General features: G+C 44.1%; 1 protein-coding gene across 7 annotated transcripts in view; it reads left to right on the top strand.

Annotated features, from left to right (window-relative positions):
• LOC106567975 (ABR activator of RhoGEF and GTPase) overlaps window positions 1–17,078 on the top strand; it is a 226,422-nt gene that overhangs the window by 163,939 nt on the left and 45,405 nt on the right. For all 7 annotated transcript variants that reach the window (XM_014137905.3, XM_014137906.3, XM_014137910.3 and 4 more), the window contains 2 exons: window positions 502–599; window positions 770–901. In XM_014137905.3, coding sequence (XP_013993380.1) covers window positions 502–599; window positions 770–901 — 230 coding nt within the window. The remainder of the gene's footprint in view (window positions 1–501; window positions 600–769; window positions 902–17,078) is intronic.

Raw genomic sequence — 17,078 nt, 5'->3', positions numbered from 1 at the left:
GACCAGTGCAGGGGAGACATTGTAATGGATATCTGGATAAATGGCCTATGGAGACTAGTGCATTAGCATAAACATGAGTACATTAGCCTAGCTGATGCTCTGCTGAGCTGAGGGGAATACCTGGCCCTGAGGACTTGTGTGGTGTGTGTGTGTGTGTGTGTGTGTGTGTGTGTGTGTGTGTGTGTGTGTGTGTGTGTGTGTGTGTGTGTGTGTGTGTGTGTGTGTGTGTGTGCCTTTATTCATTCTATCAGTAATACAGGCCTCCATCATTAGGTGGTAAGGGCTTGAGAGGTAATACAGGCCTCCACCATTAGGTGTTAAGGGCTTGAGAAACTAATTGTCAGTGACCATTGATACAGACATGATTTAGGTCTACACATTTGTTGTACGATCATATTAAAATGTCTATCCATTTACTGTCAGTGTTGCTATTATTGTGTTATAAATGCTGATTATTTTAGATTCACTAATTGTGATTTCTGACTCCTGTGTCTTGTTCAGATCTGTACTGTACCCTGGAGGTGGACTCCTACGGCTACTTTGTCAGCAAGGCCAAGACCCGCGTCTTCAGAGACACCACTGAACCACAGTGGAACGAGGTGAGAGACCAACACTCGTCAGAGCTCCAATGTTCAGATCGTATTTCAGTCAGTCATGCTGTCAACAGGACGTTGAACTCAATATCCAATACTCCATAATTTGGTCTGTTATTTGGACCAATAGGAAATTGAACCCTATTCTCATGTCCTTCCTGTCTGTTGTCCAATAGGAATTTGAGATCGAGCTGGAAGGTTCTCAGTGCCTGCGGATCCTGTGCTACGAGAAATGCTACGACAAGACCAAGCTCAACAAGGATGACAATGAGATCGTGGACATCATCATGGGCAAGGGCCAGGTGCAGGTAAGGAGAGAGGGACAACCCTCATGTCATGAATTCAAACTCACTGTATAATTATTCAATAAGCATGTATGGACTTGTTTGCTATTATGGACCCTCACAGAAACATACAGTACCATAAGCCATGGAGCAATGCATTCAGCTCAGACTTTTCCCCAACGTGTGACTCACCCTTATTGTTGTCTGGTCTCTTGTGTGCAATAGTTGGGTTTTGTTGTGGTGGACTACTTTGACGTGGGTCGGTTGGTTTAACTGTCTGAGAAAGAGGGACAGAGAGAGAATGAGAGAGAGAGTATTAGAGACTGAGTACGTGGGAGGTTTTCCCCTTCCTTGTGGGAAAATACACTCTTAAAAAAATCCCTCGCTCTCAGAATGTCCTGTGACTGTAACATGTTTGGGAAGGTTGTGCATTGCTATCTGTGGTTAGTTATTAAGACTAGTCTCAGTAGTCTCTTCCCACAACCGCTGTACCACCATGACTCTGACAAGGGAGAATTAGAGACCACTATTTGTAGATTTCCCAGAGACCCCTTGTTCTTGCATCAGGTCAAGTAGGGCAGGACTCTTTTCATTTTGTCTGTAGCTGCGTAGTGTAGTTATGACTTTCCACTGTCATCTTAATGATAGTTATTCTCCTCTTCAGGCCTCTTTAAGTTATCCCAGCGTCCGCCATCTTTGATTTTCCTCCTAAATCTGGGTCAACTTTGAGGATTATTAAAGAGTATTACTAAAGAATGCACAGTACTGTATTGTTGCTTATTTCTCTAGTGGTGCAATCGTTGTGTAGCTAGAGGTGAGCTTGGAGCAAGTTTGACTCTTTAGTTCCTTAACCTGGTTTTTCTGAGTTTATTTTTTTCACTACTCCCACACAGAAATCAGTGTCAACTATTCACTGGTGTTGTTGGTGGTTGTTACAGAACAGCTTTTTCAGGTAGAAACAAGCTCACTGCCTGGTCGTCATGGGAATACCGAGCTCTCTCAAACGGAAGAGTCTGGAAAGTGGGGCAAACTAGAAATACTGAGTGAAAAATGATTCCTTTTAAGACAAGTCACAGCTAAAGCGTTCTTCTCCAAACGATTCAACTAGTGTTGTGTGGAGAATATACTTAGACGGTATATTAGATGTGTATTATATAAATAACAAACCCTTAGCCTAGATTGTTCATAATCTTCTTACATTTCTTATCTTACACTCCAGCATCTCTTTAGTTCTTTGAAGTGTGTCTGTTTTCTGTCCTTGACTGACGTGTCAATGCTTCTCTTCCTCTTCAAGTATAGCGAAGAATCTCACTCCACGCTGCCCTCTCATTGGCAGTCCAATTTGGAGAGAGTTAGTTTTTATAGAGCTGTTTAAATGGTTGCTGTTTGGATTGAGCAGGTTTTATTTGCCTCTAGTGAACCAGAGAGCATGTCTGGCCTGTCTAAGTGAATGGTCCTCTGTGCGTACTAAATCTGCCTAGTAACGGAGGAATGTCCACGTTCTCTCGCTATGCTATGCATTCTGAGATGTCAGGTACTTGAGTTATGGTGACATCATCATAGCCCATATGTGTCATCCATTTTGTCCCAGCATGTGGTACACCCCTCTTCCTCCCCTGACAGCCTCTAAGGCAGTCGTTCTCAAACCGCTCCTCGGGGACCCCCAGACATTTCACAATTTTGTTGTAGCCCTGAACTAACTCATCTTATTCACCTATTCGAGGGCTGATGATTAGTTGACAAGTTGAGTCAGGTGTGCTAGCTCTTGAATAGATCAAATACATGGAACGGCTGGGGGTCCCAGAGGAGAGGTTTGAGAACCACTGCTCGAAGGGTCTCTGAAGTATTATCAAGTATGATTGGTTGTAACGCTTTCTGGGAACATGCAGTTTACACTAGTCCAGTGTTTCCCAACTCCAGGCCTCCAGTAACCCCAACAGTACACATTTATATTGTAGCCCTGGACAAACATACTTGATTCAGTTCATCAAGGGCTTGATTTGTTCTATTTCTATCCATTTTAATTTCCTGGTCTGATCTATAAATGAGGATTAGTCAAATTGAGAAAAAAGCCTAATTAAAGGTTAATTAAAGCACCTCCTGATCTTTGGCCAGGCACCTTTTTGAAACCTATTATATTCCACTGTAATTCCACTGTAATCCTTGTAATGGGTTAATGAGGTTTCTCGTTTTCCTGCACAGATGCAGAGGAGTAGTGGATGAGTGAGCCTGTTACCTCTGATTGAAATGATTAGGAGTGGAACACTAGACTTTGGAGGATGTGTAGGGTAAGTGTGTGTGTGGGTACTGAGGCACTGAGCTGCAGACCTGCCTCATACCAACTTCATGCCCATGGCTAAGATGTACTGTACCCACTACTCACTCATAGGGGTACAACAGCCTGGCAGAGAGGCACACTAATGTCTTCTGGGAAAACACACTGCCACCCAGCCAACAACAGCCACGTTGTCAAAAAATGAACAAATAAATAAATATATTATTCACCACATGTTGTTCACTGCTTGCTGTTGGAAAAAGGAGTGAGAGAAGAGAATGGCATGTTCAGTCCCAGGCTGAGAGATTATGATTGGTGATATGAGTTGCTGGGGGAGAGGAGAGTTTCACTCTGCAGTGAGAGAGGCAGCCAATTATCACTGTAAGAGAGGCTTGAGCTGAAAAGGAAACTCTCAAAAGAGGGAACTTCTCAGTATTTCCTTTGCTTGCATCAGTGCTATCGGCTGAGCGTGGGAGACCATGTCCCTGATATGAATGTGACTGCTGCTATGTGTAATAGTGCTGGTTAAGGGATAGGGACACTGTAGAATGGGAGAGGGAGTCTCTATAGCAAGGACCGAAAGATGTTCAGAAAACACTGTGAGGAGCTAAAATGGAGTATAGGGGACATTGAAGTAAAGGGACATGCAGTACTTGACAAAGGTTTGGACACACCTACTCATTCAAGGGTCTACATTGTAGAATAATAGTGAAGACATCAAAACTATGAAATAGCACATATGGAATCATGTGGTAACCAAAAAAGTGTTCAACAAAAAATATATTTTTGATTCTTCAAAGTAGCCACCCTTTGCCATGATGACAGCTTTGCACACTCTTGGCATTCTCTCAACCAGCTTCATGAGGTAGTCACCTGAAATGCATTTCAATGAACAGGTGTGCCTTGTTAAAAGTTAATTTGTGGAATTTCTTTCCTCCTTATTGCGTTTGAGCCAATCAGTTGTGTCGTGACAAGGTAGGGGTGGTATACAGAAGATAGCCCTATTTGGTAAAAGACCAAGTCCATATTATGGCAAGAACAGCTCAAATAAGGACAGAGAAATGACAGTCGGACATTACTTTTAGACATGAAGGTCAGTCAATCCGGGAAATTTCAAGAACTTTGAAGTTGCAAAAACCATCAAGCACTATGATGAAATTGGCTCTCATGAGGACCGCCACAGGAAAGGAAGACCCAGGGTTAACTCTGAGGATAAGTTCATTCGACTTAACTGCACCTCAGTTTACAGCCGAAATAAGTGCTTCAGAGTTCAAGTAACAGACACATCTCAACATCAACTGTTGAGAGGAGACTGCGTGAATCAGGCTTTCGTGGTCGAATTGCTGCAAAGAAACCACAACTAAAGGACACCAATAAGAAGAAGAGACTTGCTTGGGCAAAGAAACACGAGAAATGGACATTAGACAGTGGAAATCTGTCCTTTGGTCTGATGAGTCCAAATTTGCCATTTTTGGTTCCAACCGGCGTGTCTTTGTGAAACGCAGAGTAGGTGAACAAATGATCTCTCTCCATGCTTCCCACCGTGAAGCATGGAGGAGGAGGTGTGATGGTGTGGGGGTGCTTTGCTGGTGACACTGTGGTGTATTTATAATTCAAGGCACACTTAACCAGCATGGCTACCACAGCATTCTGCAGCGATATGCCATCCCATCTGGTTTGTTTTTCAACGGGTCAATGACCAAAAACACACCTCCAGGCTGTTTAAGGGCTATTTGACCAAGAAGGAGAGTGATTGAGTGCTGCATCAGATGACCTGGCCTCCACAATCACCTAAACCCAATTGAGATGAGTTGGACCGCAGAGTGAAGGAAAAGCAGCCAACAAGTGCCAACAAATTCCTCATGAAGCTGGTTGAGAGAATGCCAAGAGTGTGCAAAGCTGTCATCAAGACAAAGGGTGGCTACTTTGAAAAATCTAAAATAGATTTTGATTTGTTTAATTCTTTTTTTGGTTACTACATGATTCTATATGTGTTATTTCAGAATTATGTCTTCGCTAATATTCTACAATTTAGAAAATAGTTAAAATAAATAAAAGCCATTGAATGGGTCAGTGTGTCCAAACTTTTGACTGGTACTAAAGATGTTTGAGGGACTTGACTGTAGTTTACATGCAAACACTTAAATGGATGAAGTCCTTCCCTGTGCATGCAGTACCTTGTAGCTGAGACGTTTTCTTTGAGCTCTTCTGTTTTCGTTTCTCGTCAAGCAACTCTGAAAAGAGCCAAAATGTTTTGCTTTCCTCTCTGGAGACCTAACTGATATATTTAACAAGACTCCAGAATACAAAAAGCCCTTAAATGGACATATCATGCAGCAACATTGCTCTTTAAATTTCCTGCTACTGTTAATTTTCTTCACTGATGAGAAAGTTGAGATACTGTACAGTAAGCAATGTCCTGTAATGAGATTTCAACATCGACAGTATCCGTCAGAGGACATTTTGTTTGTGTGAAGGTAACAAGTTAAGAGGATGATATATGCGAGACTATCCTTTGATGTCTTTATAGGCTGAGTTCCATTCTCTGTTTTTGCACAGTTAGGCTAGTGCTATATATCGGTATGTATTTGAAATGTGCAGTATGATACAGTATTAGTATACCTTGAAACTATTAGATATAAATGCCACTGAAGAATACTGCAGTGCCCGTCCCACCCAGACTGCCATAAGTTCTGATATATCAGCCTTATTTCCATGGATACAGGGGACCCTGTGGTGCATAGTGAGGTCAAACTGGTGTGTGCATGCGTGTGTGCGTCCCTGAGGGTAAGCCACTCTCTCTCACACACACACACACACACACACACACACACACACACACACACACACACACCCCTGCAGTGCTGCTCTGATCTGTCTCTGCCTGACTGAGTCCCAGCCGGCAGGCAGCAATTAATTTCCACATACACAGCTCTGACCCCCAAGGAGATGACCCCTGACCTCTAGGGGTCAAAGCCCTAATCCTCCATTAAATAGCAACATGTTAGAAGCTATTTCCCACCTGTCTGTCTGTCATCTCACTGGTCCTTTTTGAATGAGGGATGTGTCTGAAATGGCAGCCTATTGTAGGGCACTACTTTTGACTAAGGCCCACATAGGAGAGAGATATATATATATATATATATATATATATGGGGTCATTTCAGCCCCAGACAAAGTTGCAGGGAGGACGTTGGCTGTCCTCAAATGCCTTGGTGTTGAAGCAAGAGCTCGGCGTGACTAACTGACTGACTTTCCATTCAGCCTTTTTGCATTTCAGAAATTGCTCTTTTGTGACCCTTAGGTGCCCGTGATTACTAAGAGTGTGTTCTGTCTAAAAGGGACTGGTTACACAAGGCTTGAGATGACAGCCTCGACCAGTGTTTCTTTCTGTCTAAGCAGCTAAATACACACACTCCCTCTCTTCCTGGGCTCAAGCCCGGCCTTTTATTTCTCTTATCTGGAGGAGAGAGTGTTGTCTTTCATACACCCACTGCTCACACAGCTGTCCGTCTGAATGGGTTGGCTCCTGCACAAAGGAGACGGACTGGAGAAGATTGAGGAGATACTGATGGTATGACTCTGATATTGATAGACTGATTAGATTTTTTTTATTTTACCTTTATTTAACTAGGCAAGTCAGTTAAGAACAAATTCTTATTTTCAATGACGGCCTAGGGACAGTGTGTTAACTGCCTTGTTCAGAGGCAGAACGACAGATTTTTACCTTGTCAGCTCGGGGATTCGATCTTGCAACCTTTCGGTAACTAGTCCAACGCTCTAACCACTAGGCTACCTGCCTCCCCATGATCTTCTCCTTCTGTTAGGCAACACATCTCTCCAGAAGCTTTATCCCACTGCCTGTTATCCTCAATTAGTTTCACCTCATAAGAGCTCCCAGGAGTGAGACCACACTCTGAATTCCACTGTACTGAAATGGACTGCACTTGGCAAGTATCCACAGTGTGTGTCCCTCCGTGGTGGATTCTGGTAGTTGATAGTTGAGTTGCATGGTTTAGCCCGGTCAGTCCATAGAAATAGGATGACTACAATAGAAATGTATAGATTTCATTATATTTATAGCGTCAACTGTTGATGTCTCAGTGTGGTTCCTAATCTCATCTCTATAATCCTTCTCCCATGGCTAGGGGACAACATCACCTTAACTCCTCTGACCCAACCTACACCCACCCAGGAACCACTCTCCTCCTCATCTCTCAACTCCTCCTTCTCTCCCTCAACCCCTCTGACCCAACCTACCCCCACGTGAGCCCTTCTCCTCTATCCTTCCCCTCTCCTTCTCTCCTCTACCCCTCGTTCCTCCACTCCTCTATACCTCGCACTGGTCTGTAGCGGGGGTCCTTTTGATTCTTTCCTATAGCAGGGTGAGTGTCCATGTCACAGACCTCTCTCTCTTCTCCCTCTTATTGTACCTGTATAATCTGTAAGCTGAGCTACTTGGACCGTTTCCCAGAGATAATGGGAGACAGAGTTCAGGAGTTGGAGAAGAAGTGTGTGTGTGTGGTGGAGGGAGGCACACAGCTCTTTGTTCCTGGCAGCCCTTACCATCAGGGCACAGCAGAACAGCACATTACAGTAACAGAACATTGTTTACAGCCGCTCTTCTCTGCGGTAATGCAATCTCCTACAGTACTCTCTAACAGAGCCAGAGCCCTCTCCTCAGACTCGAGGTAAAACATAAACACCCCATTAAAGTAGATATGTTGGTCACATTTTGAGGGGTTTATTGGTAGAAGTCAGGCGGTAGGTAGCCTAGTGGTTAAGAGCGTTGAGCCAGTAACTGAAAGGTCGCCAATTCGAATCCCCAAGCCGACTACAGTAGGGGAAAAAATCTGTCTGCGCCCTTGACCAAGACACTTAACCCTAATTGGTCCTGTAAGCTCTGGATAAGAGCATCTACTAAAAGACAAAAATGTAAAAGTTTCTTTAGCACAAAAAAACACTATCTGGTTCGCGGTCTATAGATCTGATTCGCGGTCTATAGATCTGGTTCGCGGTCTATAGATCTGGTTCGCGGTCTATAGATCTGGTTCGCGGTCTATAGATCTGGTTCGCGGTCTATAGATCTGGTTCGCGGTCTATAGATCCAAGCAGACGTGAGGCTCTAAAATGTAAACATCAAGTGCCAGGATGCCAGAGCCTGATGACTTCGAAACAACATGTGGAGTTAATATTCATCTGTTTCTTTGTTTGCACCCATGCAGAACGTGTGTTCCTGTGTGTGTGAACGTAATATGAATGAATGTATCTAATAGGCCTGCTCATCCATCATGCTCTGGCTCCAGTCATGGTGTAATCTGTCATGTCCGCCCCGATACACACCCCCACACCGGGCCCATACACATACATACACACACACACAGCAGTGTCTGTGAGTGATGGGCTACGAGGGTGTGTGTCCTGAGACTGCGTGAGCAAAAACACACACACACACACACACACACACACACACTAATGGGGGTCAAACACACCATCCATGTAAATGATATAAATGACTCCAGTCTGCCATATGCCCTTCTGTTTATTACCCCCTGTGTGGTGAGTGTGAGGGAGAGAGTGTGTGTGTACCGTATGTTTCCATGATTTGAGAAAGGAAAGGTTTTATTACATACAGTTGGAACTATTCAATGACCAACAACACCCAAAGGACTGTATTTTGGCTCACTAAGGAATGCTCAGTGGAATGGAATCTTATTCCAGCCTTTAAAAGGTTAACCATTTTACTCTCAATAATTTGCCCCCTCAGCATAATGGTACAGTGTCTCTGGCATGATGGGTAATGGGGATCATCATTCATATAGTCTCAATGTGTTCCTCATGTAGCTAGCATCTGGTGCCCTTTATTGATGGAGGGCAATTAGGGCTCTTCCTCATGTCTCCCTCATCTCTTTCATTTGACAGGTTAGTTTTCTTCCTCCTCCATTTCCTAACAAAGAACCCTCAAAGAACCCTTTTCCCTCAACTTTCCCCACAACTCACTTTGACAGCCTTTGTTATACCACAACAATTAACTAGGTTTTGTAAAGGAAGAATCAGATCATGTAAGACAGAAGAATCCCTTTCTTTTGTTTGAGATGGGAATAAATGAACGAATGACCTGCCACATATAGTTTGCATAAAAGTAATTCTGAAGACAACCCAGAGGGCCTGACTGGATCAGCCATTATATTTATACTGCTGCCTGATTCTATGTCTCTGATGTGGTGGCTGGGGACAGAAGACAACGTGGATTTTTAAACGTATTACGTCCGCATTTGGCCATATTCTATATCTATGGAAAAAGACCAGAGTGGGTTTTAGTCCTCTATAGTGGGATGTGTAGTGTGTCAGTGTGGTCCTGTATGTACTGTAAGTTAAAAGGACAGTTCAGCTAAATTACAAAATGACCCCTGGGGGGGCGGTGGTGCTGAGAATAATTTCCATCTGTAATAAAGCCTTTTTGTGGGGAAAAACTCATTCTGATTGTCATGTCCTGGTTCCCAAGTGGGTGGGCCTATGCCCTCCTAGGACCACCCATGGCTGTGCCCCTGCCCAGTCATTTGAAATCCATAGATTAGGGCGTAATTAATTCATTTCAATTGACTGATTTCCTCATATGAACTGTAACTCAGCAAAATCTTTGAAAATGTTTCATGTTGCGTTGTTTATTTTTGTTCAGTATAGATACTTTCGTAAGATTTGGACATGATGCACGAAAAATGCAAATGTCGGTCACATGACTGAATGGGATTTGTGGCACAAATGCTAAAACGTAAGCATGTGGAAACGGTGCCAGGGAAACTAAATCAAAGCATGGATTTTTGTCATACCTTGTTATGGACAAGTCATAAATATAATGTATACTGAACAAAAATATAAACATACCATACAACATTTTCAAAGATTTTGCTGAGTTACAGTTAATATAAGGAAATCAGTCAATTGAAATAAATTCATTAGACTGCTTACAGGGTAAGGAAACCAATGTAATTTAGTAATTTGTAAACTATCCCTTTAACTGCCTCTTGCTATGATAGACATATTGTGCAATGGCATACAATTACTCTGACAGGACTGTGTATTATCAGCCAGATAGAGAGATGTATGGCGGGAGTCGGCTGTGGTGTCTAAACCTATCAGACACACTGTACTGCTCTGGTGATGGACTAGGCAGTGTGGGTAATTGGATGTTATTAAAGTTACATAATTAGTTCAAGTGATTAACAGTAGATGTAAACGCTCCCCTGGACATGCATATGTAACCCAGCCGTTTGGAGAGGGAGGGAGGGAGGGAGGGGGGGGAGGGGGGAGGGAGGGGGGAGAGGGAGGGAGGGAGGGAGAGAGGGAGGGAGGGGGGGGAGAGAGAGGGAGGAGGGAGAGAGAGAGTGGACAACTGAGACCCAGATGGTGGCCAATTACAGGTTGTGAATTAAGAGGAGAACAAAAGAGAAGAACCCAGCCAGGGAACAGGATCCCCCCCCCCAGAGAGATGCTATGATGAAACCCAGTCCATAGATATACAATATAATACTGTTCTGTTTAACTTTGTGGTCCACTCACATTGACTGTAATTGTTACAAAAGATCTGGGATGTAACATAATGCTGTTGTTCCTTCTTGGATTGCAGCTGAAGCCTGGCTTTAACTAGTGGTAATAAACATGGTTTTCACTATTCTGTGGCTCACGAGAATGTGAGAGGCTTTGGATGGATGGTGGATCCCAATGCAAAAACGCTTTGGAACCACTGACATACACTGTAATGAACAAGCCTTGGAGTGAAAGAGCTGTATTGTCTTCAGAACTAGAGTACCCTGAGACTTTTGTTTTCCTACAGCACAGTAGAGATCAATGAGGACAAGGACTTCTGAGGCTTCCAGAAGTTTCCTATTAGAATTGTGATTTTTGTAATGCTTATCTCTGAGAGACGAGAGACCACCCTGAATTATCTGCAGCTGTGAAATATACCATGTATTGGGGAAGAAATAGGCAAGAGAGTGGAGGGAGGGACTCAACGGCACAGAGAACAAAGCAGTAGAAGAATTGTCATTGGCAGTGCAATGAGCAGTGTCAGTCATAACTCATAAACAGCGAACACACACTCCATGGAGAATCAGAGGCATCTCCCCCTTACTCCCAGAGTGTGTGCCCCCTACTCCCACTCCAATCCCCATCAAATAACAACCATCTCTTTCAGAGACCTACACACACCTATAATGGAATCTGAAGCCTGAGCCAGCAGTGAAGGCCAAGGTGAAGTTGAGGGGAGAGTGTGTGTGTGTGTGTGTGTGTGTGTGTGTGTGTGTGTGTGTGTGTGTGTGTGTGTGTGTGTGTGTGTGTGCGCACCTCCGGTTGTGTGCTATTAGGGGACTATTCTATTAACCCCTCTCTCTTTACCCGCAATCCCGACAGTACATTAGCACTCCCCTCTTACACCCTGCTGTGTCTGTCACATCTACCAATTTCATCACTTTCTGTTCATCATTCTTATCCATTGACTACCTCACACAAGACCAAAATGCAAGACATCAAAGCTTGCTCGAAATTAAATAATAATTTCCTACTAATTTAATTAAATGAACTACATTTTATAAAGAAATGACAAGCGGCTGTTGGGTTATGGTTTTTCTCTCTGACAGAAATAATTTTCTACTCATCCTTAGTGAGGGAAAAGGGACCACTTCTCCTTCCATTATTTTAATATTTAAATTTTTATTTATTTCACCTTTATTTAACCAGGTAGGCCAGTTGAGAACAAGTTCTCATTTACAACTGCGACCTGGACAAGATAAAGCAAAGCAGTGCGACACAAACAACAACAGAGTTACATATGGAATAAACAAATGTACAGTAAATAACACAATAGAAAAAGTCTATATACAGTGTGTGCAAATGGCATGAGGAGGTAAGGCAATAAATAGGCCATAGTAGCGAAGTAATTACAATTTAGCAAATTAACACTGGAGTGATTGATGTGCAAGTAGAAATACTGGTGTGCAAAAGAGCAACAACAAAAAAAAGTAAATAAAAACAATATGGGGATGAGGTAGGTAGATTGGATGGGCTATTTACAGATGGGCTGTATACAGTTGCAGCGATCGGTAAGCTGCTCAGATAGCTGATGCTCAAATTTAGTGAGGGAGATATAAGTCTCCAACTTCAGCGATATTTGCAATTCATTCCAGTCATTGGTAGCTGAGAGCGCGTGCTATGGTGGGTGTTGTTATGGTGACCAGTGAGCTGAGATAAGGCGGGGCTTTACCTAGCAAAGACTTATAGATGACCTGGAGCCAGTGGGTCTGGCGACGAATATGTAGCGAGGGCCAGCCGACGAGAGCATACAGGTCGCAGTGGTGGGTGGTATATGGGGCTTTGGTGACAAAATGGATGGCACTGTGATAGACTGCATCCAGTTTACTGAGTAGAGTGTTGGAGGCTATTTTGAAAATGACATCGCCGAAGTCGAGGATCGGTAGGATAGTCAGTTTTACGAGGGTATGTTTGGCAGCGTGAGTGAAGGAGGCTTTGTTGTGAAATAGGAAGCTGATTCTAGATTTAATTTTGGATTGGAGATGTTTTAATATGAGTCTGGAAGGAGAGTTTACAGTCTAGCCAGACACCTAGGTATTTGTAGTTGTCCACATATTCTAAGTCAGAACCGTCCAGAGTAGTGATGCTAGTCGGGCAGGCGGGTGCGGGCAGCGATCGGTTGAAAAGCATGCATTTAGTTTTACTACTGTTTAAGAGCAGTTGGAGGCCACGGAAGGAGTGTTGTATGTCATTGAAGCTCGTTTGGAGGTTTGTTAACACAGGTCCAAAGAAGGGCCAGATGTATACAGAATGGTGTCGTCTGCGTAGAGGTGGATCAGGGAATCACCCACAGCAAGAGCGTCATCGTTGATCTATACAGAGAAAAGAGTCGGCTCGAGAATTGAACCCTGTGGTACCCCCATAGACTGCCAGAGGTCCAGACAACAGGCCCTCTGATTTGACACACTGAACTCTATATGAGAAGTAGTTGGTGAACGAGGCGAGGCAGTCATTTGAGAAACCAAGGCTGTTGAGTCTGCCGATAAGAATGTGGTGATTGACAGAGTCGAAAGCCTTGGCCAAGTCGATGAAGACAGCTGCACAGTATTGTCTTTTATCGATGGCGGTTATGATATCGTTTAGGACCTTGAGCTTTTCTGAGGTGCACCCATGACCAGCTCGGAAACTGGATTGCACAGCGGAGAAGGTACGGTGGGATTCGAAATGGTCAGTGATCTGTTTGTTAACTTGGCTTTCGAAGACTTCAGAAAGGCAGGGCAGGGTGGATATAGGTCTATAACAGTTTTGGTCTAGAGTGTTACCCCCTTGAAGAGGGGGATGAATACGGCAGCTTTCCAATCTTTAGGGATCTCGGACGATACGAAAGAGAGGTTGAACAGACTGGTAATAGGGGTTGCAACAATGGCCGCGGATAATTTTAGAAAGAGAGGGTCCAGATTGTCTAGCCCAGCTGATTTGTACGGGTCCAGGTTTTGCAGCTCTTTCAGAACATCTGCTGCTATTCCCAGGAAACACACACGGGTTCCAGGGACAGTGAATTCCTGAGATGGTTCTTTCTTTCAGAGGCCAGAGCATTCTCCTTTCTCTTCTCTCTCGCTCTTTGGATTTATTGATAGCAGATGATATTAGAAAAACTACTTCACCCCCATATCCCTGAAGTTATTTAATGCATGGCTCTGCTCTGCCTGCTAATGTACTGTATTGCTGATTGATTACGATTTCAAACGACCAGGTTGACTTCGTAAATTCACGTGTTGCGTGTATGAACCAGGGCAACACAAAAGCCCCCTTCGCCTCCCTCTCTTTCTCCTTAGTCAAGAGTGACAGGGAAAACACTGTGTGGCAGTTGTTAGCTCAGCTCCCCTGGCCTGGAATGTGGTAACCAGAGAGAGAAGTATTTACTATTGTTCCTGTAAATGATGGAGTGTTAACCACCATGGCCCTCTTCCCCAGGGGAGATCATGGTTCACTGTTACTGTGGGGAGAGGTGTCCTAGGGGGACAGAAACCAAATGGATGGTAGAAGGATAGCAAACTCACTTTTCTTGTTTTTACTACCCTCATCTCATCCCCTTAGAAGTGTTCTCTCGTTGCACCTCCTCCCCCCCCTTCTTCTCTCTCACTCTCCCTCTGCCTCTCATTGCACACCCCTCTCTCTATCTCCCCCTCTCTCTATCTCTTGGCAGACTGAGGGATAGTCGAGTACACAGGCATCCCCCAGGCCTCTCTCTGCCAACCATCCTATATTCTGTTAATCAGATTTCACGAGCAGCAGGGCCAAATCTCCCCCAATGCAATTGCAATTTTTTCCACCTTTGTCCTGCAAGCACCTCCTGAACCACTTTCACCCTCCCTGGCTCTCCCTCCCTCCTTTTCTTTCGCTCTATCTCTCTCTTACCCCATGCTGTTGTTGGCAGCCTCCTCGCCCATATTTTAGCAATGGGCCCCAGCAGAAATACGCAGTGTCCTAGTGCAGCCAGGCCCTGTAGGCTTTGAAATGTGTTTGTGTAAGGGGGATGGAGGGCTGACCCTCTGGTGCTGTGGGATGGATATTCACTATTACTGACGTCTGAACCAGCAGGCCCACGGTCCGTCCTTCGCACACTGGGCCTGCTTAGAGAGGGAGGGAGGGAAAGAGGGATAGAGGGGGATCCCCCCCCCCTCCAGTTCCCTGATGTAGTTAGAGAGCTGGAGAGTTTGTGTAAGTGCCACTTCGTTTTGATGTTGTGATTTTGGGGAGGAGGAGATGTGTTCCATATGCAGGGAGGTTGAGCAATGCTCTCTGCTGTGGTGGTACACCTCATTATACCCAGAGAACTGGATCTCTCTATGGAGGTTTATTCTGTTCTAGGAGTAACGTCAATACGCTCTCGGCATTAGAAGATTGGGGGACAATAGGGTTTTGCTCTGCTCTGGGTATTTTGAAAATGAGTTATTACCCGAGGTTGCTCACATGTACAGCCAGCCCTTCCCTCAACCGGGATAGATCACTCACCTTTCACTGTAAACCGTGCCATGTGTGCGAATGCCCTTGTGTCGATGTTAGTAAGACACAGCATGGTTTTCACACAGCTCCAGATGTTTCCTGCTGATTAAGCACACTTTTCCTTGCCACTTTGCTTCCGCATTGCTTGCTCTTTAGGGTTTTAACACTGGGTTTCTGTATAGCACTTTATGACAACTGCTGATGTAAAAAGGTGTTTAGAAAATACATTGGATTGACATTTGACTGTTGCCAAACCAGACAGACGTGAAAGGATGTGTGAGCCGAATGTGGGCACTGCCCCTCTGCCAACCCCTCTGCCAACCAATCCACACACTCCTCAATGCCAAGTTATCTTCAGCAGCACCCACTGTGTACAGAAAGACCAGGGCTGGGAGAAGATGAACACTACTGCCTGAGGTACACCTCTCAGACACTTACCAGGCTCGGCCTATAGCCTAGCACTGCCCTCCTCACACCCACCTCACACATCCTACACACTGCGATGTGAGCTTGGCTTCCTGGGTAATGATGCAAACATAAACACTCAGTCATAGAATCCCAGTGGCTTAGTGTGGAGACAGGCAGTCTTGTTAGCTTAGCTTGTCGCTGAATAGACTCTAAGAACTTGGAAGACTGTCTAAAGGTTCTATGAACTTGAAAGGTTGTCTGAAAGGGCGGCTGAACTTCCTGATTTGGCCTCGTTTTAGATTTGGTTCATTAAGAAATGTTAGCGGCCATGACTGAATTCAAATGTGAGTTGGTTTCGGGGTGTGGTTTGATGTGGGTGTTTTGTGTGTGTGTTCGCAGTGGAAAGAGTTAGCTTCAGCCGGCTGGTGTGTGATTGTGGCGAAGTTGGTTTGACTTTGGATAGCCTATCTCCAGGACTAGTTTACACAATGTAAATGTGGCAATGTTTTCATGTTGCACACCTTCTAGTTTTCTCATTAACTGCTTTCAATATTTGTATATGAATTAATACAATTTATTGTTGGTTTCAGGTTTTTGTCCCATGTAAATTGTATAATTTACATATGGTCCCTAACCAGCCACATAAGGATATCCGAAGTCAAACCACATATACCAAGGGCAGCTGCACTCCGAATTGATGATTACTTGTGTGCTGCCAGCTGTGGGCATTTGGGCAGGATTGAAATAAATCCAACCTTCATTTACGTTGTGACAGACTCAGGTACAACATTTTTTTGGGGAAGAGATCAACTTTGTGACCAAAATTATCCTATTTACAGTTTGTAGTCAATTTTGACAGTAGAATAAATATTTGAGTCAGTAAAGGATGTTCATGATAGAGAAGATATACAAAACGTTGCAGAGAGCATATCCAACTGACATTCTCTTAGAACAAAATAAACTCCGGGATGCTGGCCTTCTAGGCAGAGTCCTTCTGTCCAGTGTCTGTGTTCGTTTGCCCATCTTAATCTTTTCTTTTTATTGGCCAGTCTGAGATATGGCTTTTTTTCCCGCAACTCTGCTTAGAAGACCAGCATCCCGGAGTCGCCTCTTCACTGTTGGCGTTGAAACTGGTGTTTTGCGGGTACTATTTAATGATGCTGCCAGTTGAGGACTTGTGAGGCGTCTGTTTCTCAAACTAGACACTCTAATGTACTTGTCCTCTTGCTCAGTTGTGCACTTGGGCCTCCCACTCCTCTTTCTATTCTAGTTAGAGCCAGTTTGCTCTGTTCTGTGAAGGGAGTAGTACACAGCGTTTTTCAGATCTTCAGTGGTTGAAAAAAAGTTTTAATGACTCCAATGTAAACTTCCGACTTCAACTGTATATATATATATTACAACTCGTTTTCAACCACTCCACAAATGTCTTGTTAACAAACTATAGTTTTGGCAAGTCATTTAGGACATCTACATTGAGCATGACAC

This window comes from Salmo salar, chromosome 13, assembly GCF_965601325.2.
Source record: "Salmo salar chromosome 13, fSalSal1, whole genome shotgun sequence".
Classification (NCBI taxonomy): domain Eukaryota; kingdom Metazoa; phylum Chordata; class Actinopteri; order Salmoniformes; family Salmonidae; genus Salmo; species Salmo salar.
The sequence above is the reverse complement of the archived record's forward strand: the minus strand, read 5'-3'. Positions and strand labels throughout refer to the sequence as shown.